We start from the raw sequence: 22,240 nt of genomic DNA, 5'->3' as shown, positions 1-22,240 counted from the left end.
GGAGCCGTAGTAGGTGGCCATGTAGACCTCGCCAAAGCCGCCCCGGGCGATCGGCTCTGGCGAGTAGTTTGTGATGGACCGGGGATGGATGCGCCACGGCTCGGGGCCAATTGCGCGGGACACGTTTGACAGGCCCTTGAGCAGCCGGAGTAACGGGGTCACGGCCATGTCAATGACCGGCTGGGCAATGTCACTATCGCGCAGAAGGCCCTGCAGGACATCGGTGGCCTGGCGGAGCTTCCATTCGTGCTGGTCAAGGTGGATGTCGACCAGCCCAAGCACCTCTGGGTTGTTTTGCTGAAGCATATTCGTGATCTTGTTGATGAGTGCCATCTCCTGGGCCTCGTCCGCACTAATAGCCACGACAATCTCGGTCTCGACGTCGGCAAGCTCGGTGACAAAAGTGAGGCCAAGGACAAACTTGATCGTCTGCCAAAGATGGCTCAGCTCCTTGCAGAACTGCCCGATTCTCTGGCGAACCCTCTCGGCCTTGAAGATGGACTCGACTTTGGAGAGTGGCAAGACCTCGTTGGCATGAAAGTGCTTGATCTGAGCATGGAATTGGCGCAGGTACTCGACTTGGTCGGCAAAGCCAGGGGCATCGGGCGCCGACAGCGAGAGTGCCTGGAGATCCTCCAGCGACAGATTCGCGAGCAGCGTCCAGGAACCGGTGTTGACTTCGATGTGCTGCACCGCCGAGAAGAGGCCCCTGGCAGCCAACACAGCGTCCTGGAGTGGGGGCGTCGATCGGTTGCCAAGGGCGACGAGGCTGGCGACGACAGAGACAAGATCAAGCACGGGCATGGGAAGCGTGGTTGGAGAAGGCGAGGGAGAGTATGAGGGGGGGGGGAAACGCAAGGAGAAAGACGAGACTATATGAGGGGCCTGGGAATCCGGCTGCAAGCCAACTGCCAGCCGGGCTTGGGCCATCCCTTCCAACCAGCCGACCAGCCGACCAGCCGACCAGCCGACCAACAGACAAACGGACCACCCGACCCATCTGGCACGCCTCCGGGTGAGGGCAGGAGGAGCCAGCCCGCATCGGGACCTCGACTCCTTGTGCCGTCAGGCAGTGACGGTGATAGCCAGTTGGCAAAGTGGCATAGGTTGGGGAGGGGTGTTACGGAATGACGGGTCATTGGTCCGATGGGCTGCTGGCTCGACAAGGCGATCGGCGTTGTATCGGCTCTCGGTCTTTCTCATTCAACAAACATGGTGTCGATACCGACGAGCCGCGCCTGGCCAAGACTCGATTCGAAATGACTTCCCCACAGGATTGCCACAGCCCCAGCGCTGCCCGCATCCCAAAGCCAACGCAGCAGAAGCCAATGAAGCCCGACGAGCTAGATGAGCCGAAGAAACCGAGGCGGACTGCGGCCCAGTTTCTATCTCGACAGCGACGTGAGTTATCTCCAGCCAGCCAGCCAGCCAGCCAGCCAGCCTGCCAGCCACCGAGTTGCGCAAGCAAGCCGAGAAGCAATGTGCCGCGGCATGTCCCTATTGTTCGTGCTTCTTGCTCGGCGAGGTGCTGCTGTCTACGCCATCCGAAAGCAAGCCCCCGTTCAGATGCAGTCGAGGCTGCTGCACGGCCGTCCCGGCGAACGGAGATCTGCATCCTTGGCCAGGCAGAAGCAGCATTGTCGGGAATCTGCTTTGCTCGGAAGTTCGCTTCGATGGGGGTTCTGGCCAATCGCGGCTGCTTCCATTCGTCGTACCATCCCGCCAGGCCCAACATCGGTCCGTTTGGAGATACCAGGGCTTCCTTCATTCGCCTGCTCTCCTTTCCATCTCTCCTCTCTGACCTCACGCCCGACCCGCAGTCGATAACTCGTTCGGCATGGCGCAAGTGCTCTACAGCCACTTCCAGCACGACATATTGACGATCCTTGTCACAAACGACGGGTTCCTGAGCACCATCGATGCACCGACGCTGACACAGCTCCCTCGCCTCTCCAGGCAGCAAAGGGACATCCTCTTGCTTGTTCCGAGCTCGATGTGGCTGTCCGTTCTCTTCAGACACCTGCAACTTCCAGACGATTTTTTCAAAGATCTCGAGCCGTCCATCGATCGGGCCGTCGTTGTCGAGGGCCTGTGTCATTATATCGGTCGTAAGGACAAGTATTATCCTCTCTCGGCTGCCTCATACCAGCGGGAGCTTGCACTTTGGTGGGAGGTCTGCAAGAACGGGGTGCTACGCTCCCGGCTCATGAAGTTTTGCCAAGACGTCAACATGAACCTCCAGTATCCGCAAGATCTGGTGGAATCCATCGGGCAGCGGACGATCATCCCCGAGGAACTGAGCAACATGGACAAGTTTCGGCTCTTTGATAGCGCTCAAATCTTGATGCCGATGGAATACTTTGATTTCGAAGAGCACCAGACCTACTTTGCCATCATCCGCTTCAAAGGCCATCCGATGCGTTTGGACGAGTCGAGGCCGGGTCTGCTGCCCCACGAGATGTTCGTCCTCACGACCGGATGGCAGCTCAGCCTGGTCGTTTGCGACTGCAGCCACGACGATCTTTCCGATTGGCCAAGGGACATGGCAAATATTAACCAGATCAAGTTCATGGAATCGGAGGCCTTTGTCCACAGCTGGGACTGGAACCGGGTGACAGCGCTGGAATATTTTGAAAACGTCACCCTGCCGCCGTCGGTCAAGAGCTTCGTCGGCGCTCCCACGGCGATGGACATGATCGAGAGGTTGGATCTGTCTCAGTGCACGGAGCTGTGCTCGTTCGCAGGATTTCCGAAGCAGGACGACCTCCAGAGCCTCGCACTTCCACCCCAGCTACGTGGCAGCGGTGAATTGGCCTGGATTCCCGAAACCCTCGTCTCCCTGGACATGTCGCACTGCACCAAGATCAAGACCCTTGCTGGATTGACCTTTATGGATACAATTCAGGTCCTCACTCTCCCTCCTTCACTCGAATCGCTGGACGGAATCGCCGCGTGCCCAGATCTCTACAGACTCGACATGTCCAAGTGCATCCATCTGTCGTCCCTCGGCAAAATACCCCTGAAGTATTGTGTCATGGATACCCTCATTCTCCCGCCTGGCCTAGCGAGTCTGAAAGGAATACGCCTGTCCGCTCCGGAGCTCGTGCAGTTGGACCTGTCGCCCTGCACCCTTATGACGAGCTTGGTTGGCGCTCCCAAAGCACTCGCTGCCGCTGAGCATCTTGTTCTCGGGCCAGGATTCGAGAACCTGAAGGGAATCGAGCAGTTCAAAAGTCTCAGAGTCCTCGATCTCTCCAAGTGCAGCAAGCTCGCGAGTCTGGCAGGGCTGGCCAGCAAACAGCCGAAGCTGGAGGAGCTCGTGCTGTCGCCAAATCTTGAAACTCTCCAGGGACTCCCGCAGTCGCTCGATTCGCTTGAGCGACTGGAAATGTCCGGATGCGCAAAGTTGACGAGTCTGACGGGCATGGCCAACACGCTGGCTTCTCTTGATCAGCTCACGCTTCCACCGAATCTGGAGCACCTCGCCGGGATCCCCGAGGCGATGCCAGAGCTCCAGGAATTCGACCTCTCTCACTGTGTCAAGCTGAAGAGCCTGGCCGGCCTGCCAGCGGAGCTGCCGAAGCTTTCCGTCATCCTGCTTCCGCCTGCGATCGAAGATCTGGAGGAACTTGTGCCGTTTGGGCACACAATCCAGCACGTAGAGCTATCCAAGTGCACTCGGATCCGCAATCTCGCCGATCTCCCCCGGATCCTCCCGAACTTGACCGAAATCAACCTCCCTCCGCTGGAAAGTGCCTTGGAGACGATCGACTTTACAAAGCTTCGCAGCCTCCGTCGGCTGAGGCCCGAAAAATCGCTTCTTCACAACCGCCGTGTCCACAAGCTAGTAACGGCCATTGGACGTGCGTGTCCTTCGCTCGTGATCTTCTTCCTTTGATGAAGTATCTCGACTTTGGTCCCGGTTGAGTGTCCTGACCCGAGCCGCTCTCGCCAAGCTCGGCCCAGCCGTCATGCCGCCGAGAAATCACACTTTGAACGGAGAGCATTCCGGATGATCAGATGCATATTGTATCGCAAGACTGTGTTCCCCCCCCCCAACCCCGCAATGGGCAGTGGTTGGCGTGCGAAAGAATTCAAAATGGAACTATCACATTTCATTCTTCACGAGCTGCAAGGGGGAAGTAAAACAACCAAAGAGGGCCGTGGCACCGCTTACGCGCAAACTACCGCCCATCGGCCATGGGAAAACAATGGCAAAGTAAGCAGAAGCAAATCCGGAGGGGCATCACACACAAAAACAAAAACAGAAACAACAAAGCAAGAAGAAATTTTGAGAGATCGAGAGATTGAAGTGGAAGGGAGATACGTGGGAATAAGAGGAGGAGGGCAAGCAGCCAGTCAGATAAGCACATGGTACTCGTCGGCCAGCCTGAAGCCAGTCAAAGTATCCCATACGACAGCGGCAAGTCGAAAAGGACGTGGGGTGGGGTGTCAGAACTGTGAAGGAAGCCCGGATCCTGGGCCGAGTCTTCGTCCATCACTCGCGGTCGTCCCGGATGACGATGACGGGGATCTTGGAGTTGGCGACGCAGTAGGCCGATAGGCTGCCGACAAAAAGGCTGCTGGCCGTGAAAAAAATACGGCCCAGTTGCAAGAGAATAGGAGAGTAAGCAAGGGCTCAGACAACCGCACAGCCGGATTTGCTCCTACACACACTCGATGGAGGGCCACACCGCCGCTGCCGTCGCCATCACGACCGCCAGGGCTTGCAGTTCTTGCAGTTCTTGCAGTTCTCACCTTTCAAGCTTCGATAGCCCACGGCACCCCATCACGATCATCGTGGCCTCGATGTTTTCGGCAAACTCGACAAGGTGCTCCCTGTGCAGCTCGCCGAACTTGACATCGACAATCAACTTGGCGGTCTGCAAAGGCCATCCGAGACGCAGCCTGTCAGCTCGTTGCCTCCCGAGTTTGCAGCGCGGCCCAGTCAGATGCACTGTCATCTGGTGCATCTGACCGGGCCGCATCAGGGCCATCGCAGACAGCAGGTTGGAACACTCACCCGGAACTCGGGATACAGAAGCAGCTTCTCCCGATATTTGGCGTAGATACTGTGGGCCTGCATAGAGGCAAGAACGAAGCCGCAGTTGTGCTGTCAAGACTCTGGTTTCCAGAGGATGGACGACTCCCGAGTGCAGGCCCAGAGATAGAGATATTGCTGTGCCTGAGGCTGACTCGCACGCCCTCAACTTACAAAGTTGTCCAGGAACTGCGGCAGCTCATGAGTTCCATTCTTCTGGTCCTCTGGATCCAGGATATTCGAGCCAGGCGATGGTTGAGCGGGTCGGAGAAGGGGGAAGAAGACAGAGCGGCAGGTTAGGTTCAGCCCGGTTGGGTTGGAGACGAAGCCGGGCAGGCCCAAGCAGACCGTAAGTCGGGCGATCTGCAAAAGAACAAAGACTTGGGCAGCAGCACACCCGCCGCCTTGAGTGTGGTTTTTGTCCGAACGGTGGTCGCAGGAGCAGGAAGCGAAGGAGGCATCATCTCTGGGCTTGTGCCTGGTTTGCCCTCGACGATGGATGCTGCCATGCACAAGAACCCACACTGCGGCTCCTTCCTCAGTCGCATCGCCCATCGACAGGCACTCGGTGCTGGGCCCATGGCTCTCATCGAGCAGCCAGCACAGCCCGCCTGCTCTTCCATCAGCCTGGGCCTCTCACAGACACTCAAGGGGAAGGGGAGGAGAGGCTGTCTCGTTGGCCAGCGGGGCAGGGGGACGAGGACGCATACTCACGTTTCTTCAGCGACACCGCATGGTCCGAGTTGAGGACGTGGAACATGACAATCTCGTCGCCGTCCTTGACGAGGTGCTGGAGAGCCCAGTCAAAGGCACGCTCCGAGTGGAGAGATGGATCCCAGGGCACCATGATTTTCCGGACCTTGGGATCCTTCGAGATCTCGGGGCGGGCGGCTTCGTCGCCGGTCGAGCCCAGGGAGCCCACCATCGACGACAGGTTGAATTGGGACAGGCGGAGGGCCGACGCCGACGAGAACTCGTCGAGGGCATGGTCTGGGTGCGGGGGCGATCCGGGCGGTGGCGGCTCGAAGATATTGCATTCGTTCTGGATGGACTGGTCAGAGACCTCAACAAGATCGTCGTCTAGAGAAGCCATCATCTGGTATTGCGCCGTGCGTACGGGATGGCAGGAGGGTTTGGTGAGAAGGGGGGGGGAGGCGGTGTGCGGAAATGTGCCGGTGTTGCTGGATGCGCAAGATGCAGGCTGAAAGCGCAAGGGGGGTGGAGGCGGGCAACGGTGGGCTCCAAGTCCGGGTGCGATGGCCGCGAGCTCTGGCTCGCCGTGCCTCACGCTGCGTCGCACCCGCTGGCAACGAAACGAGCGAGCGCTGTTCGACTCGGCTCGGCTCGGCTCGGCGGCTCAGTCGCAAACCAATGGGCCCCAACTTGTCCGGCTCTCTGAGTCAGGCGGTTGTGCGGCGCTGGTGCATTCCGGCTCTCCCTCGGAGCGGCTGGCCAAGGCGACGCCGTCCCCGATGCTCCGTCCGCATGAAATGCATTTACGGTTGTATTGGGATCGAATCATGAGAACCATTCAGCCATGACGATGCGGGGAAGGCGGAGAGAGGGGATGGGAGGAAGGGGTGGGGAGGACTTGGCAACCTTGTATACATCCTCGCGGGTTGTGGGGCTTCAACAATGCCGAACGCAGGACAACGGCTTCGATTCGCGATGCATCGAAACCTCCTTTGGGTCCGAGGATTGTGGAAAGGGCGAACTGCCCCCATCCATGATGTCCATGGGAGCGGCCCGCATGATGAGTGTATTTAACAGCAGCCTCCGGACTGAGCAGGAACGTTCTGGCCGGCTCCGGGCTGGAGGGTGACCTTTTGAGATGGCTGCGAGGTCTGAGTGGTGGCCATGCTACAGAACGAGGAAAGCATCAGACGAGCATGAGTATAAGCATAAGCATAAGCATGAGCACCCACGACGCCGGTAGCGACCAGGATGCACCGCTTCGCACAGAATCGGCGTCCACTCTGGATGTGCGAGGCTCCCTGTGCTGTGAGCCAGAGTCCTGTGAGGTGCAAATGTCGCACGCTTACCGGTCCTTGATCTGCTTGGCCATGGTCAGGAAAGCCTGCTCGACGTTGGTGGCGTTCTTGGCCGATGTCTCCAGCAGCGGGATGCCAAGTTGGTCGGCAAACTCCTGCAAGGCACCCAAGCCATATGCGTCAATAATCAACACCGGCAGTAAAATCCCAATCGCCCATTGATTCCATCGCATTCGGGCCGCGTGAGGGACGGGAAGCAATGTTGCCATCCCCAACGCCAAGCGATATCCAGGACCACGGAATTACAGCACGCCATAGGCGTTGGCCCCAAAACAGATCCGCAGCTGGCCTGCATTCCACACGAACGTGCCGTAACAGCCGAAGTAGGGGCGCCCGGACGTACTTTAGCAGCGTTGTAGTCGACGACTTTTTTTGTGGTCAGATCGCTCTTGTTTCCAACCAGAAGCTTGTTGACGCCCTCGTTGGCGTATCGGTCAATCTCCTGCAGCCACTGCTTGACGTTGTTGTAGGTGTCTTGATCCGTAACATCGTACACGACAATGATTCCGTGAGCGCCACGGTAGTAGCTCGAGGTGATGGTTCGGAAACGCTCCTGGCCGGCGGTATCCCACTATAGAAAAAAGCACGGCGTCAGCGAGATACAGCGAGTCCTATATGCAGACGTGGTGCCGCATGCAACTTGGAGGAGCGGGCGGACATCCCAACGAGCCACGAAACGCATCCACGCGCATCAGCAAATCAACCACTTACGATCTGAAGCTTGACGGTCTTGCCCTCGAGCTCAATAGTGCGAATTTTCTGGGGGGGGAAGAGCAGATCAACGGCCCTGTTATCATCAAGAGGCGCGGCTGCTGCTGAAGCGCGCGGGCGGGGTATTCAGGAGCACGAGCCCGATCGAGTCGATGCCGAGAGTCGTGCGTAGACCACCTACAAAGTCGACGCCGATGGTGCTGATGTAGCTCTCGGTGTAAGTATCGTCCTAGGGGACACAGTCACGAAAATCGTTGCCGAGGGTTAGATTCCGCTCATTTGCAGCAAGACGAGGCCGATACGCCAACACGAAAGGCGACGGCGACGAGAGATGGCCCAGACACATACAGCGAATCGGAGGAGAAGGCAGGACTTTCCGACACCAGAATCGCCAATCAGGAGAAGCTTGAAGAGGTAGTCGCTGTCGTAGCGATGCACAAGAAGGAATGTGTCCGTAAGCTCACGCTGCCAGCGATACAGTGCTCGTCTCCCTCGTGGCAGAGACGAAGGGCGCAGGCATCCCCCCGTAGATCAGATGCGAACCGAAAGCAGGCCAAGTCGGGGCGCTGGCTGTCTACTATTGAGCAAGCTGCTGGGCCGACGACAAGTCTGTTGGCGCGACGGGGAGCGAAAAGGAGCAGACGATATAGAGGCCCAGCGGTCGGTACACTCGACGACAGGGCTTGGTGTTCACGCCAAAAACACACTCACTATTCGGGATTCATGTTTGCGAATCGGCTGTGAGCGAGATATGGATGTTCCTGGCGACATTGGGAAGTGCAATGGAGCAGAGGAAGGATGAGCATGGGCAGAGAGCATAGATGCATCAGCCAGCAGTCCCCTCCCGCTGCTGCTCGCGGTGGGGGAGGAAGGACTCTGGTTGTATGCAAACGTCCGGGGGTTGTCGTGCTGCTCCAGCCACACAATGGCAATCCGAGCGCCCACAGCGCGCAGGGGATTCCAAAGACAGGAAAGCGAGAGTATGGGCAGAGGCGTCTGTCTTTAGCGACGCAAGAAGCCCGACAGGGAGGTGGGAGGAGTTGCTGAGGCGGCCGGCGGCTGGATGGCGAGTGTGCCAGGGGGGGCACGGCAGCCTCGGCAGCCAGGGTAAGATGCCTGGACAGGCCAACGACGCCGGGTGCGCTGGAGCTGAGCCGGACAAGGCGATGAATTCGGGCATCGAGCCGCCAGCCGCGCATTGAGGAGGAGCCGCAGAAGGCGGGCAGCACGGGCAAAGGAGGATCGACTCACTTGTCTGGCCGGAGGGAGATGACGACGAAAGCCGGGTGCGTTGGTGCGTGGGCGTTGCCGAGGGGTTTTGAGAGAAAAGGCAAGGGCGGCAGCGAGGGCCGAGCGAGGGGTGAGCGAGGGGCAGGCGAGAGGCGAGGGCGGCCGAGACGCACGCGAGACACGCCTGTGTCGCCGGCGAGATGCTCTCGCTTGCCCCTCGCTCGGCCATCGCTCGCTCCTCGCTCGGTCTCGAACGGCATTTCCAAAACAGGGAGAGGCACGCCTGACCTGCGAGCTCACATGTGCGGCCAACACAACGGCCTCGTATCCATTTGCCATCGCCATTGCCATCGCCATCGCCATCGCCATTGCTGCTATCAGCAGCGCCGCCATCCCCGGCACCTGCACCAGCAGCGGCCCGCGAGCATCGCTGCACGGCCGTCGAGGCCACGTCGCGGCCCAGCCAACCGAAAGCCAAAGCGAAAGCCAAAGCCAAGACTTCCACTTGGAAGGTCGCCACGTGATCGCGCTGCTTTTCTTCTGTTCGGCCTCGCTGCCCAGGACTCGCCCTCTCTGTCTCATGAACACCATGGGCGCCATCACCCGGCTCTCGCCGTGGCTGCGTCTGGGTGTCTCGGCTGCCGAGCTGCGGGCCGACACAACACTCAACTGCGGCCAGTCGTTTCGCTGGGTCGCCTCGGGCGAGCACGAGTGGTCGGCTGCCCTCTGGGGCTGCCTGGTGTCGATCAAGCAGACAGGTTGGTACACACCAACGTACCCATCCGGTATCGCCAGTATGACGGATGCAGCCCATCGGCCCTGGTCACTCACCTGTTTGGTACCCTCTTGGCCTGCCTCTGGCGCCCCCTCAAGATTCGGACATTTACTTCAGAACCAGCGGTGACCCGGAGGAAACGAGGGACTGTCTCAACGACTATTTCCAACTCAAAGTCAAGCTCGCCGACCTATACGACGCTTGGCGAACGGATGTGAACTTTAAAAAAAAGGCCGGCAACCTCGCAGGCATTCGGATTCTGAGGTGGGCTGTCGGTCGGTGCCACCTCTCGCTGACCAAGTTGATCAAATTGATCAAGCTGGCAAAGTCGGTACAGACATGCCGTTGGGCCGACACTGACCCCCCACCATGGCTGCTTTCCAGACAAGACCCCATCGAAAACGTCTTCTCCTTCATATGCACATCCAACAACAACATCGGACGCATTACCTCAATGGTAGGGATCGCCACCCGGGCTTCGCTGCTCGCAGAACCCGAATCGGCTGCTGATTGAGACTCACCGCCGTGCGACGCATGAACCGCTGTTTCTGCCCGTTCAGGTGAATGCTCTGTGCTCCAACTTTGGCCCAAAGATCGGCACCATCGAGAAGGAGGACCGGACGATCGAGCTGCATGCGTTTCCGTCTGTCAAACGGCTGTCTGAGACGGATGTCGAGGCCAAGCTGCGGGTACTGGGGTTCGGATACCGTGCAAAGTACATCCATCAAACTGCCGCCATGATTGTTCGCAAATGCGAGAGCGAGGCCCTCGACCCTGAGCAGTATTTAGTCGGGCTTCGCAATCTAGCAAGCAAGGAAGAGAAGCGCGAGGAGCTGCTGAAGCTCTCGGGAGGTAAAGCTCATGAGGCACCATTGAAAAGCGACAAGAATGGTCCGGCCGGAATGCCTTTCTTTCTAACTGTTGCTCACTACCCTCATCGACCGCCACGCATCAGTTGGCCCCAAAGTTGCCGACTGCATTCTGCTGATGTCGCTGGACTGCCCAGACTCAATTCCGGTGGATACGCATGTCTACCAAATTGCTGTTCGAGACTATGGCTTGAAGACCCTCAAGTCCAAGACCCTGACTCCGGCCACATACGAGCAAATTTCGAATACATTCAAGCTGGTGTTTGGACCGTACGCTGGCTGGGCACACTCGGTAGGTGAAGATGTCGAGACACAGGACGACAGGACGACAGGATCGACGGACGGGAGGATTGATCAATGGCGGGCAAACTGATGGAGGCTCTGGTGCTCATGCTCTCCTCCCGTGCTGCAACAATCGGCAGGTTCTGTTCACGGCAGACCTGCGTCAGTTCCGCGACCGTCTTGCTCCTGGGAAACCTGTGTCTGGTGGACCCTCACCCAGAGAAGACACCCAAGCGACAGAAACCAAGCCGGACAGCCTTCCGGGGAGCATCGCTGGGAGCACTCTCGACGATGCTGCTGATACAACCAGGTCCGAGCAGGCGTCACCGGCTCCGAGCCCGCGGTTGCGGAAACGCAAGTCACCACCGGACACTGGCAATGACAGCGCATCCACGCCCAGCACCCGCAGCAACAGTCCCGAGCCATCCGCACAGCCGCGGCGATCCAAGAGAAGCTCCCGTCGAATCGACCGATGAGGATGGCAGTTTCAATACAGGTGCTGTGCTCCTGCAGCCCCACGCATCAGCAGCAGATATCCAGGGTCATTGAGCCGGTCAGGGAGCATCTCCAACATCCCCCCCCCAATCGCGTGGCTGTCTCGGCCCGCTCTGTCGCTGGCGGCACCCCGCGCATCCGGCCGATTCACTGGCTGGTCGTCGCACGCATGCCCACCGTCGGCCAGCACCCGCGCGATCCCCCCTGGACCCAGAGCGTGGCTTGGGGCCGGTCCGCCAATCACAGCGGGGCGCCGCCTTCACGTTCAAGGGCCGCCGCGCACCGGCCCTGTCACCAGACCGCCGCGACAAATCCAGGCGAGCGTGTTCCCATGAGCGGCTTGCGTCGCGTCGGCGCGGCGGAGAGCAATCCTCCTCAGCTTCGCGCCCTGCTCGCGGCGACACCTTCGCACCGAGACCGAGGCCGAGACCGAGGCTGGGACCGAGGAGGGATGGGGGGGAGGGAGGGAGGCGATCGCGGAGGGTGGCGGCGGGCTTGGCTGGCCAGAGACCGCCCAGCGGACAGGCGAGCGAGCACGAGAGCGGGCCCGAGAAGAGCATCTCGCCGTCGCAGCAGCGCTCTCGCCATGGCATCGCCAAATCCAACGAATTCATGCGGAACGGAGACGCACGCCGTCGGGGATTGGTATTGCCCGCGTCCATGTGGCGGGAACTGGGGGGGGGGCCGAGGGCGAGGGCGAGAAGGGAATGCAGTCGGGGAGATGCTTGATGTGCTTGATGTGCTTGATGTGCTTGATGCGCCGGGTGCATCTGATGCATTCGATGCATTTGCTGGGCCGTCGCAGCGCCGTTGCTCGGCCAGACTGACTCACTCCCCGCCCAGAGCAATCCTCTGTCGGCAACCACGCCTCCAACCCTTGCACTCTCTCTTGCGGTCGCCCACCACTCATTCGCCAGTATTGGCCCTCGCTCGGCCCTCGCTCGGCCTCCACGGCTCCCATTGGCGGCGTCGTAATTGCTTCTCGCCGCCGATTCGTCGCCCTGGTCGCCTGTTGTCGCTTATTTGTTGGCTGCTGCGGCGGTCGCCTCCCGCCCATTCGTCCAGGGCCGCCTCGTTCCCACCCCTCTTCCCGCTCCGTCCTCGCTCCGTCCTCGCTCGGACGCCCTCTCGTCATTGCGGCCCACCATCCCATATCCCCCTTGGTTCTGACGCATTCCGGCCGCATCTCCCTTCTGACTATAAATACTGCCCCCTCCATCGCCGTCCCAAGGTGCGTTCGTCTGCTGTCTCTCGTAGCAAGCACCGCTTCCAGCCCATTCCGTCCATTTTCTGCCTCGATCAAAGCCGAAATTGCGTCCGTTGCCTGCCATCCCACACCGATTGCCCAGCCTTGATATCCCGCCTTCCTTTCTCGTGCACTCGCTGCCTACCCACTATTCGACTCCGCTTTTCGCTCTGCGTCTTCCCAGCAGCCTGTAGCCCTCCCTGGTTGCTTTGTTTCGGCTTGATTCTCGTCCCCACTTGATTCCACTCTGTACCATCAGTCCCTCAGCCCATCGCGCCCGCCGCCATCCACCGCCCATTCCCCCAATCTCACGGTGCCCCCTCCCTCCAAACACCCTTGCCATCCTGCCTTGTAACATGATTGCCGATTCTGATCACGACACCAGCATGAACCAAATCAACGAAAAAAAACTGGCCCGAGACACCTCTCCGCTTCAGCGATCGCCCCAGGATGCCGACGTCTCCTGCAGTGAGCTTTCTGATACCGAGCTGCTCAAGATTGAACAGACCGTCGCAAACGAGCCCCCCAAGAAGACCAAGAAAACCGGTCTCTCTTGCCGGCCAGTCAAGCCAGGAGATTTCGAGGCCGAGTGCCACTTCTACCCCCGTGTCCTCAACGCCAACATCCACCCGCTGGTTTCCTCGTTCTTTGCGCTGGGAAACGAGCGCATCCTCACACGCTACTGCCATCTGAATCCGCAGATCAAGCTCGACACTCTGCAAGAGTTGCTCGCGTACAAGCCCAAGTACTTTATGTGGGCAGGTATGTCCGTCCGGCGGCTCTCGAGGGCGTAGCGGCGCTTTATCTCTGGCGATGAGCACACCCATGCTTGCGGTGTTCTTGGCTCTGGCTACAGAGATTCGTATAGCAGATGCCGTTTCATTTTTTCGGAGGTGGTGGTTTGCATCATTAGCATCTGTATCACTTGATTTATAAGGGGATCGGCGCTCTTTCGATGCCCACCTGTGACGGCATCGGCAATCGACTCGGATTCTCACGCTCAGCGTTCTCGTGCTTCCCGACCTCCATACATCGCCATCGTCAAGGCTCGGATCTCTTCAATGTCACCACGGCCAGTGGCCAGCGCCAAATGATCATTGTCGAGACCAACTCGTGCCCCTCTGGCCAAAAGTCCATGCCGCTCCTTCAAGAAATCGGCGACGATCACGGCGGCTACAGCGTCGTGATCGACTCGACATTCAAGGAGCTCATCAAACAAGCAGATCCCGCCGTCGGCGGTCTGGCCGTTGTCTACGACAAGAACCTCATGGAAGCCTCGGGCTACGCCGCCGTCATGGCCGATTCGTTCAAGGAAAAGGTCTGGCTGGTGGAGTTCTACCACGAGGATCCCGATCCGCCCGTCAAATGGGTTGATGCCATCATGTATGTCCGAGACGAGCAAAAGGGTAAGTGTGCGAGTACGAGCCTGATCATTGGCGGTCGGCCCCTGATCCAAAGATCCAACTTGCACATGCGCGCTCCAGCAGCAGCAGATTCCCATGGCAGTAGATGCGGCTTTGCAATCTGCTACTGTACTCCACAGGTCGTCGCATAAGCTTATCCGTCTTGCTCGTGTCTGAAACCTTTCGCACATTCCAGAGTGGCATCCGATTCGCGCCTGCTTCCGCTACGTCACCCAGAAGCCTTGGAACCGCTTCCCCATCAACACCAAGACGATTGTTCTCAACAGCGTAAGACACCCCCGCCGCATGCCCGCCCGGCTGTACCTTCCGGATATCTATGCCCGGTGCAGACCAATGGAGCCATTGCCCTTTGTGGCCCAGCACCTGAACCTCACCACATGTGTCTGCTGTTCGTGATGCGCTCCAGATCCTCTCCTGTCTCGCTGGCGGCCGCAATAAGATGATGGCTGCTCGCGCGTACGAGTTCCTGAACGCCGAGCTCGACGGAACAGGACTCGCCGTTCGCATGCCCGAGACCATCCGCAATGTCACCAAGAGCGAGATTCCTCTCTGGCTGGACAGCATGGGTGGCCACGCAGTCTTGAAAGTGCCCTACTCCAATGCAGGCAAGTGCTGGCTCGTCAGCACTAGGACAACACCGATGGCGCATGCATATGGCTGCGTATGTATCATGATAATGAGCCCCTGGAACTGATCGGCGCCCCGCCCTGGATCTGCAGGACAAGGAGTCTATACCATCACCAACAAGGCCGAGCTCGAGGAGTTCATGCAGAAGGACCATCACTACGACAAATTCATCGTGCAGTCCTTGGTCGGCAACGCCTCCTGGAGCTCCGTCACCCGTGCCGGCAAGTTCTACCACGTCGGCACAATCCCCAACAAAAAGCACCAGACCTTCGTGAGCGATCTGCGAATGATGGTCACTGCCAACCAGAACGGCTTCCGGCCCGTGGCGCTGTATGCGCGAAAGGCACGCAAGCCGCTCATCAAGCATCTAGATGAGGATCCATTGAGTAAGTGCCGACGAGCTGTGATTGTGCGAATTATGTCAATGTGCGGACACGGAACCCATGCGCGTGTGATGGATACGGGTGTATGCCGCCGATCTCTGCAGGGAGAGTACCCAGTTGCAAATGCCGTGCAATCAGCTGTGGTGATTTCGCATGCACGTTGCTGATGGCATACCTGTCGTTTGCCACTGATTCCGCAGCCACGTCCTGGGAAATGCTGGGCACCAATCTCTCTGTCAAGCTCAGCGACGACCAGTGGACAACCGAAGCACAGCGTCTGCTGCTGATGGACCGCAAAGACTTCAACATTCTCGGAATCGGCATCGACGATCTGATCGATGCCTACATCCAGACCGTTCTCAGCGTCATTGCCATCGACCGGATGTCGCAGCGACTGATGAAGGACAATACCGGAGAGGTGTCGGCCCAGTTCCCCTGGTACAACCAAAAGCTGTTTGATTACGAGCTCTTCGAGGCGCTCAATCCTGACAAGGCTCTCCTTGGCGAAATCACTCTTTGAGCAGGAGTATATCGAGCGAGCCCCATCACCCACCGGCCGGTAACGAAGCCGGCGATCGCCTGTGTGGGCAAGCTCGGGCACTGGCGTCGACAAGAGACAGCTTCTCTGTCGCACCTGATGAGCCATGCAATATTTTGCGCACACTCTGCGCTTTGGCGCCTTGATATGTTCTGCATCATTGACAATTCTCTTCAAAATATATATAAGGACCGCTACAATCTTGTGGATCCATCGTAACCGCTATATCTTGTGGATCCATCGTAACCGCTACATCTTGCGGATCCACCGTAACCGCGGGCAGCATATCGTCTGAGTCTGCCGGGCTGGTGTTTGTCGATCCTGGCAATCCCACCAACAGTCCGCCCGATGGCCCACTCTGCCGTCCCATCGGCCATCGGCCATCTGCTCCCACTCCCTCTCATCCCGCCTCACGCCGTCCCATGCCACCTCATCCCATCCATCCATCCATCCACCCATCCGCTCGCTCGTGCCACCCGTCCGTCCATCCGCGGCCTGGTCCGTCTCGGTTCCCGTCCCTTTCGTCGTCGCCCCCACCCGCCGCCTCCACCGCAACCCGCCGCGTCGGGTCGGTGCCCGCCGCTGGACTTATTTCGACGGCCCCGTCCTCGGCTTTGAGCGTCCGCCCTGTCTCCATCTCGTCGCCGCCGACCATCCTCGAGCTGCGCCGTCGTCCACTGCTGTTTGGGTACTCTGTCGTTGGAAGCGGTGTGCTGATTCGCTATCGCTGTTTCTGCACATCTGGCCGTCGGGGTTTTGTCTCATCCTGGTCTATTGTTTTACCTCTGTCCCGGGCACCACACACTTCCGCTATTGCTGCTCCAAGCCCAAATCACCCCCCCCCCAGCAGCCCCTCTGTATACTGGACCGTAGCCCATCCCTCGCCTCTGCATCTTCCGTCGCCGGCAAGGCTGCAGCTCCATGTCTGACCCCGCTACCACCACCACGCCGCTCCTGAAGGACGATGCTGTCCAGGCGCCTCCAGCGCCAGCACTGACTGCCTTCCAGAAGGTCTCGCTGGGCTCCCTGCCCCTGTCCGTGCCCCTGCCCGATGCCGAGCAGCTCAAGGCCCACTTGACAAAGTTCCTCTCCGACGGCTCTGACCCGCTCGACCCGTACCACTCGTACATCGAGCGCCTGCTCAAGTGGGACTCGCTCCGAGCCGGCAGCTATTTCGTCGCCGGTTTCTTGGGCGCTTTCTTCCTGGCTCAGAAGCGCTTCTTTACCTTTGCCATCGTGGCCTTCCTCTTCTGTTTCGTGGCCTTCTTTTTCATCCGCAACTTGGCCAAGCTTCGCCAAAAGATCTCGGCTGAACTGGTCCGAAAGGCTGGAACTAAAACGGTATGGACAAGCGCCACTTGACGTCATCAGCCGGCATACTGTTGTTTCAGGCGCTTTCTTGATTGCCGCTGCTGCCACCAGTGCGCTGTCCTCGCTGGCTTTTCGATACCGTCAGCCGTTTCGGCCTTGGAGATTGCTTGCTCTGCCCACCACTCACAAGCATATTGCTGTCCGTCGAAACTGCTGTGTGCCAATGCCGGTCGCCCATCCTGACCCATCGCATCCTGGGCACTGTATCCTTTCCCGCCTCGACCTCGCCGGGCTCATCTCCATCGGGATCACTCAGCTCGCCGAATCGAGTGAGTCTGCCGAGTGGCTCAATGTGTGGCTCGAGAAGTTCTGGACCCAGTTCGAGCCTGGGCTTTCCAAGACCATCATGGACAGCGTCAACGGCGTCCTGTCTAGCTTCAAGCCGGCGTTCCTGGTTTGTACATCCGTTTGGGCACTTTGATAGACCGGCTCCTCTCTTTGCTCTGCATGCCACTCCCCGACTGCACATGTCATCATTGCGACCATCCGCAAGCTTGTCCCCGTTTCTCACTGCCTCGATGCTCCTCATTTATCAGGACGACCTTAGTCTCAGCGAGTTCACTCTTGGCTCCCAGCCCATCCACATCAACTTTGTCAAGATCCATCCTGCTCCGAGCCCCGACGTCATGGTAGGTCTTGCTCTCTGTCCTGCAGGCTTTTGCAGCTGGGTCACTCACATCTTGCTGTATCGCTAGATCATGGACATGGACGTGGAGTTCACCCCGTACGACGAGGAAAGCCTGCCAAACTCCGATCAGACCCAAAAGAAAGCATCCCGAGTGGCCTTGATTGCTCGCATGGGCCGAAACATTGCATCCGCCCCTATTCCTGTCTTGGTCAAGGACATTTCGTTTTCTGGCACGGTACGGCATCGCTCCAGCGTCGGTGGTCTGCGCGAGCCATGGAAGCTCCATGTGCACGACTCGATCGCACCCGCTCTATTCAACCATCACTGCCTTGGAGCAGCCGAGCACCCAGCGTACAGGCCAGCGTACAGGCCAGCGTACAGGCCAGCGTACAGGCCAGCGTACAGGCCAGCGACCCCTCCTCTGTTCCTGGTGCAAGCCGCAGCAATAGAACAGAGCATAGTGCGGCCTCGGGACTTGGGTCATGTTTGTGTCTGGCCAACTTGGCCGGCTGATCATCTGCGTTAGGACCGATGTCGAGATGCTAACGTCCCTCCGCCATATTTACCCTTTGTCTAGATGCGGTGCGAGCTTACCTTCTATCCGGTGTTCCCTCATATCAAGCAAATCGATGCCAGCTTCTATAAACCCCCCAAGATCGACTTTAACCTAAAGCCCTTGTCGGCCCTCAACGTCATGGACGTTCCGGGCTTCAAGACGCACATCATCAGCATGGTCCACGCATCAATCAAAGACATGCTCATTGCGCCCAACAAGTACACCGTCGACATGACGGCTGAAGCCATTGGTGGGTGCATTGCTTTCGCAAGCATCAAGGCGACCGGTGGCACATGCGACCACGTTTCGCTTCGAGCACATGTGTCGCTCCATCGATCTCTTAGCCCTTATTCTATGTTTCTCATCATTAACCCCATCCCCTTGTCGTATCCACGGTGTTGAATGGTTGTTTGCGAACTCTAGAGTCGCCCCTTGGCGTTTTGAAGGTCACTGTCTTCCAGGCTCGCTCGCTGAAGAACACCGAGCTTCTCAAGAAGAGCGATCCCTATGCCAACATTTTGCTCGGGTCCAACGTTGTTGCCAAGACAGTTCCGATCGAGAACAGCGTGGACCCGCTCTGGAATGAAACCCACTTTGTGCCCGTGTACAAGTCCACCTTTGCGCAGCTTGCCGGCGGCTCGGACGAGCTCAAGATTGAAATCAGAGACGACGATACCACGGTCGGCAAGGACGGGCTCATGGGCATCATGGAGCCTCTCAAGCTCTCCAAGTGGCTTACGCTTCTGTCCTTGCCCAAGAGCAGCGATCCCTTGAAGAAGCGTCCTTGGGAGGATCTTGAGATCTCCGAGGCGGAGCGCAGCGAGCTTGAAGGCACCTGGGGTTCCCCCGAGGAAACCAACCCTACCTGGAGGCCCCTGGTCATCAAGTCTGGCAAGGCCCTCAAGCAGACCAACTCGCAGATTCAGGTCGAGATCAGCTTCCTCCCGGCCGCCGAGAAACCATCCAATGCCATCGAGGCCGCCAGAATGCTCAAGGACACGCACTCGGGCATTTTGCAGATCTGCTTCCATGGCGCCAAAGATCTCAAGACCGGCACGTCCCTGACCACCAACCCGTACCTGGTCCTGACTCATTCCGACACTCACTCCCGCGCCCACTCCACCCCGGTCAGAAAGCGTACCTCAAACCCTGTTTGGGAAAACACATTCACGAGTTTCATCAAGGATTACCGCAAGATCAAGTACGTTGCAACCATCTACAACTCGATGGATCTGCTCGTCGACGCCAAGCTTGGCGATCTGACGATCGATCTGAACGATGTGATCTCCAAGGTGAGTTGGCTACTTGCTCGGAGGCTGCTGGTCCCCAGGGAATGAGTCGATCCGGATCGCACCTGTACATATAGCGGCTGCTGGGCTCTTATCACCGAGCGATGCCATTCCTTTTCCCCAACTCTGTACTATCACTGGCTGCATGCGCTCGACTGCTTTCTTCATATGCTGCTGCCCTTAGCCTGTCTCGCCAGAGAGAAGAGTGGCGGCAATACGGTGGCGAGGCCTTTGAGCTCACCCACAGTCCTCTGGCAACACGCTGCCTTTATTGTCTCCAAAAGGAATCCTTGAACGGAACGTGGATGCCGCTCTACAACACCACCACGGGTCAAGTCCGAATCACGGTCAAGTTCATCCGCATTCCCATCGTTGGCGCAGCTGCAGCACCAAAGCCGTCCAAGCCTCCTCTCGGCTCGTTGGCCGTCAAGGTGCAGTCAGCCAAGGGCCTCAAGAACGTGGATGGCCCCTTGGACAAGTCGGATCCCTATGTTGTGCTTGACGTTCAGCACCGAACCTTTGGCCGCACGCGTGTGATCGAGGACACCCTTGCGCCGGAGTGGAACGAGTCGTTTGAGGGCGGTGTCTTCTACCAAGAATCGGATGTGTTGACCCTGACTCTTACCGACTGGAACCCTGATGGAAGCACCAAGCCACTGGGCTCGCTGGATCTCCCAGTTTCGACCATGTTTGGTGACAGCCGCACCTCTGACTATGTCAAGCGTGCCCTCAATGATGGCCTCCTGATCGAAAAAATCAACGATTCTGCTGTTGCCATGTAAGTGTAGCTCGATCTCGCAGTGCTGCCAGACATGCTGTCGGACATGCTGTCGGGCGGAAGGAACAGCGCGGTATGGAGGGGGGAGGCTGCACAGAGAAGAGTAGCTGCATAGTTTCATGCGCGTTCGCTCCTCCCCTCGAGATAAGCACTCGTATCCGGGCATGGAAATGGAAATGCCACCGTGCTGACCATACCCACTGCGCTCTTATTATCGGACTGGTGTACAATCCACAGCACCGCCCCGATCTACCTCGTTGGAAAGCGAGACATGAGCCACGAGGGAACGATCAAGTTTGAAGTTTCGCGTCGTGATGTCGTCAAGGACAAGCTCGTGGGGTATGAGCAAATCGCGGCAGCTGAGGCCACGGCTGCGCCGCCCGTAGATACGGTGCCGACAGAGTCCAGCGATGCCAGCGCCACTCTCGCCGAAGCCCCGAAGGCGTCTGTCGATCCCATCCAGTCCATCCTGGACAACAACAGTAAGTTCGTCGAAAGTCGGGGCGGGATCTGCATCATTGACTGGACTCTCCTTGGTCGCACTCCATTGTTCGGGGATAGGTGTTCTCATCGGTACTGACACCCGTCCGCGTGCTCCCTTCCCAAACCTTTTCGCAGAGTCTGGCGTGGTGCATTTCCGGGTTGTCAACTCTGAAAACGTGAACGCTACGCATACCTACTTTGAGATCTATCGCGGAAAGCGACGCCTGTTCAGTTCCCTCACTCAGGCTGACGCCGAGGCAACCTGGGATCAGGCCGTCGACTTTATCGTCTCCGATATCGACACGGATGTCGTCGACATTCTCCTCAAGGTCCAGGGCAAGGAGTTCCAGGACGACGACGACGTCACCATTGGCCAATGGAGCAATCCACTGCGATCCATCATCGGCACTCGCACCAAGATTGACCTGGGCGACGGCCAGCTCCTCAACGTGGGCTCCAAGTTTGCGGCCTTGACAGAATCGTCTGTTGCCGTCGAGGTTGACTACGGCACCCCCGATGCCCGACAGCGCCGCCGCATCGTCCGTGGACCGACTCTTGGAAACCTCAAGAAGGTTGGCACCGGTCTCGGTCAGGGCGTGAGCCAGATCGGACAGGGTGTCACCTCGGGTATCGGTCAGATCGGACAGGGTGTCACCTCGGGTATCGGCCAGATCGGCCATGGCGTCACCTCGGGCATCGGCCAGATTGGTCATGGCGTCACCTCGGGTATCGGCAAGCTCGGAAAAGTCCTCACCCGCACTGGAACCTCGGGCAACCTCCTTGAGGGTGTCGAGTCGGGCGGGCTCTCCAGGTCCGTCGCTGCGCCAAAGCAGTCTGGATCTACCGATGCCCTGTCGTCGGGTGAGTACCCCACGGGTTGCGGCCCTCATTTGGATGTATCTACGTCCATTGCTTCAATCCAATCCAGGCACGCCGTGCATCGCTGCTCCACCCACTTCTCGGCGCTTGCTCTCTGCTTCTTTAAACTCTGTGGCCACTGACATCGATCGGCGCTTATCGACCTTGTCTCCGTGAAGCAGATAGCGGCCTGGTTTCCGGCACGCTTTATATCACCTACAAGAATGGCATCGATCTGCCCTCGGTGGACTTGAACGGCAAGTCCGACCCCTTCATCCGCACCTTCGTCGACGACAAGAAGATCCACACCACCGCCACCCACAAGAAGAACCTCAACCCCGAGTTCAACGAAGCCTGTGCGCCCCCGCCCGCCGTCGTCTTTGGCCAGTCCAAGGTCCGCATCGAAATCTGGGACGAATCGCCCATGCACATGACCGACAAGCTCCTGGGAACAGTCCAGCTGCCATGGAAGAAGCTGGAGGGCCAAGGCGGCAAGATCGTCGAGCTTGTGGAGGATCTGAGCGGCAAGCACAACTGCGGCCGCCTGCGATTCGAGGCCAAGTTTGTCGCAAAGGAAAACTAGAACCAGCGCGATGACGTTGAAG

At 58.6% G+C, this 22,240-nt stretch overlaps 6 protein-coding genes across 6 annotated transcripts; 4 read left to right on the top strand and 2 right to left on the bottom strand.

The window, feature by feature from the left end:
* Nucleotides 1-1,009: 1,009 nt before the first annotated feature.
* Nucleotides 1,010-3,992, top strand: BJ171DRAFT_569137 (uncharacterized protein). Its single transcript, XM_053113556.1, has 3 exons — nt 1,010-1,401; nt 1,552-1,737; nt 1,821-3,992. Exons 1-3 carry the CDS (start codon nt 1,128-1,130, stop codon nt 3,896-3,898), a joined length of 2,538 nt encoding a protein of 845 aa, XP_052965230.1. The 5' UTR covers nt 1,010-1,127; the 3' UTR covers nt 3,899-3,992.
* A 206-nt stretch (nt 3,993-4,198) lies between these two features.
* On the bottom strand, nt 4,199-6,256 carry BJ171DRAFT_153872 (uncharacterized protein). The gene is made up of 5 exons (XM_053105806.1): nt 5,756-6,256; nt 5,216-5,265; nt 5,024-5,080; nt 4,759-4,883; nt 4,199-4,580 (listed from the first exon to the last, which is right to left on the bottom strand). Exons 1-5 carry the CDS (start codon nt 6,135-6,137, stop codon nt 4,499-4,501), a joined length of 696 nt encoding a protein of 231 aa, XP_052965229.1. The 5' UTR covers nt 6,138-6,256; the 3' UTR covers nt 4,199-4,498.
* A 276-nt stretch (nt 6,257-6,532) lies between these two features.
* BJ171DRAFT_510992 (ras-related protein-like protein ypt1) lies at nt 6,533-9,073 on the bottom strand. The gene is made up of 8 exons (XM_053111530.1): nt 9,055-9,073; nt 8,515-8,712; nt 8,152-8,224; nt 7,985-8,032; nt 7,804-7,851; nt 7,436-7,663; nt 7,084-7,187; nt 6,533-6,901 (listed from the first exon to the last, which is right to left on the bottom strand). The coding sequence occupies exons 2-8, from the start codon at nt 8,628-8,630 to the stop codon at nt 6,805-6,807; spliced, it is 714 nt and encodes a 237-aa protein (XP_052965228.1). The 5' UTR covers nt 8,631-8,712; nt 9,055-9,073; the 3' UTR covers nt 6,533-6,804.
* Nucleotides 9,074-9,341: 268 nt separating this feature from the next.
* BJ171DRAFT_510988 (N-glycosylase/DNA lyase) lies at nt 9,342-11,501 on the top strand. Its single transcript, XM_053111529.1, has 6 exons — nt 9,342-9,791; nt 9,907-10,072; nt 10,193-10,265; nt 10,369-10,660; nt 10,764-10,969; nt 11,100-11,501. Exons 1-6 carry the CDS (start codon nt 9,614-9,616, stop codon nt 11,433-11,435), a joined length of 1,251 nt encoding a protein of 416 aa, XP_052965227.1. The 5' UTR covers nt 9,342-9,613; the 3' UTR covers nt 11,436-11,501.
* A 1,099-nt stretch (nt 11,502-12,600) lies between these two features.
* On the top strand, nt 12,601-15,897 carry BJ171DRAFT_510986 (uncharacterized protein). The gene is made up of 7 exons (XM_053111528.1): nt 12,601-12,685; nt 13,086-13,462; nt 13,747-14,106; nt 14,300-14,391; nt 14,531-14,729; nt 14,844-15,137; nt 15,335-15,897. Exons 2-7 carry the CDS (start codon nt 13,087-13,089, stop codon nt 15,652-15,654), a joined length of 1,641 nt encoding a protein of 546 aa, XP_052965226.1. The 5' UTR covers nt 12,601-12,685; nt 13,086; the 3' UTR covers nt 15,655-15,897.
* A 338-nt stretch (nt 15,898-16,235) lies between these two features.
* On the top strand, nt 16,236-22,218 carry BJ171DRAFT_569132 (uncharacterized protein; the record flags this gene model as incomplete). The annotated part of the gene is made up of 11 exons (XM_053113555.1): nt 16,236-16,360; nt 16,499-17,013; nt 17,300-17,437; nt 17,580-17,672; nt 17,739-17,906; nt 18,249-18,477; nt 18,651-19,519; nt 19,801-20,294; nt 20,532-20,776; nt 20,913-21,638; nt 21,818-22,218. Exons 2-11 carry the CDS (start codon nt 16,594-16,596, stop codon nt 22,216-22,218), a joined length of 3,783 nt encoding a protein of 1,260 aa, XP_052965225.1. The 5' UTR covers nt 16,236-16,360; nt 16,499-16,593.
* Between the last annotated feature and the right edge of the window lie 22 nt (nt 22,219-22,240).

This window comes from Polychytrium aggregatum (assembly GCF_025602895.1).
Source record: "Polychytrium aggregatum strain JEL109 chromosome Unknown BJ171scaffold_26, whole genome shotgun sequence".
Taxonomy (NCBI): Eukaryota; Fungi; Chytridiomycota; class Chytridiomycetes; order Polychytriales; genus Polychytrium; species Polychytrium aggregatum.
Note: the sequence above shows the minus strand (reverse complement) of the source record. Positions and strands in the feature narration are given on the sequence as shown.

Excerpts from the sequence above, each read along its gene's own strand:
- BJ171DRAFT_569137 (XM_053113556.1), top strand. The coding sequence starts at position 1,128 with ATGACGGGTCATTGGTCCGATGGGCTGCTGGCTCGACAAGGCGATCGG. Across the intron at positions 1,402-1,551 it reads GTTTCTATCTCGACAGCGAC|CAAGCCCCCGTTCAGATGCA; the intron begins GTGAGTTATCTC and ends GCCATCCGAAAG. Across the intron at positions 1,738-1,820 it reads TCCCGCCAGGCCCAACATCG|TCGATAACTCGTTCGGCATG; the intron begins GTCCGTTTGGAG and ends CCCGACCCGCAG.
- BJ171DRAFT_153872 (XM_053105806.1), bottom strand. The coding sequence starts at position 6,137 with ATGATGGCTTCTCTAGACGACGATCTTGTTGAGGTCTCTGACCAGTCC. Across the intron at positions 5,081-5,215 it reads CGCAGTTCCTGGACAACTTT|GCCCACAGTATCTACGCCAA; the intron begins GTAAGTTGAGGG and ends GCCTCTATGCAG. Across the intron at positions 4,581-4,758 it reads GGGCTATCGAAGCTTGAAAG|CCTTTTTGTCGGCAGCCTAT; the intron begins GTGAGAACTGCA and ends CACGGCCAGCAG.
- BJ171DRAFT_510992 (XM_053111530.1), bottom strand. The coding sequence starts at position 8,630 with ATGCATCTATGCTCTCTGCCCATGCTCATCCTTCCTCTGCTCCATTGC. Across the intron at positions 8,225-8,514 it reads GCAAACATGAATCCCGAATA|CGACTACCTCTTCAAGCTTC; the intron begins GTGAGTGTGTTT and ends TCGCTACGACAG. Across the intron at positions 7,664-7,803 it reads AGACCGTCAAGCTTCAGATC|TGGGATACCGCCGGCCAGGA; the intron begins GTAAGTGGTTGA and ends TTTTTTCTATAG.
- BJ171DRAFT_510988 (XM_053111529.1), top strand. The coding sequence starts at position 9,614 with ATGAACACCATGGGCGCCATCACCCGGCTCTCGCCGTGGCTGCGTCTG. Across the intron at positions 9,792-9,906 it reads GGTGTCGATCAAGCAGACAG|ATTCGGACATTTACTTCAGA; the intron begins GTTGGTACACAC and ends CGCCCCCTCAAG. Across the intron at positions 10,970-11,099 it reads ACGCTGGCTGGGCACACTCG|GTTCTGTTCACGGCAGACCT; the intron begins GTAGGTGAAGAT and ends AACAATCGGCAG.
- BJ171DRAFT_510986 (XM_053111528.1), top strand. The coding sequence starts at position 13,087 with ATGAACCAAATCAACGAAAAAAAACTGGCCCGAGACACCTCTCCGCTT. Across the intron at positions 14,107-14,299 it reads TGTCCGAGACGAGCAAAAGG|AGTGGCATCCGATTCGCGCC; the intron begins GTAAGTGTGCGA and ends CGCACATTCCAG. Across the intron at positions 15,138-15,334 it reads TCTAGATGAGGATCCATTGA|CCACGTCCTGGGAAATGCTG; the intron begins GTAAGTGCCGAC and ends CTGATTCCGCAG.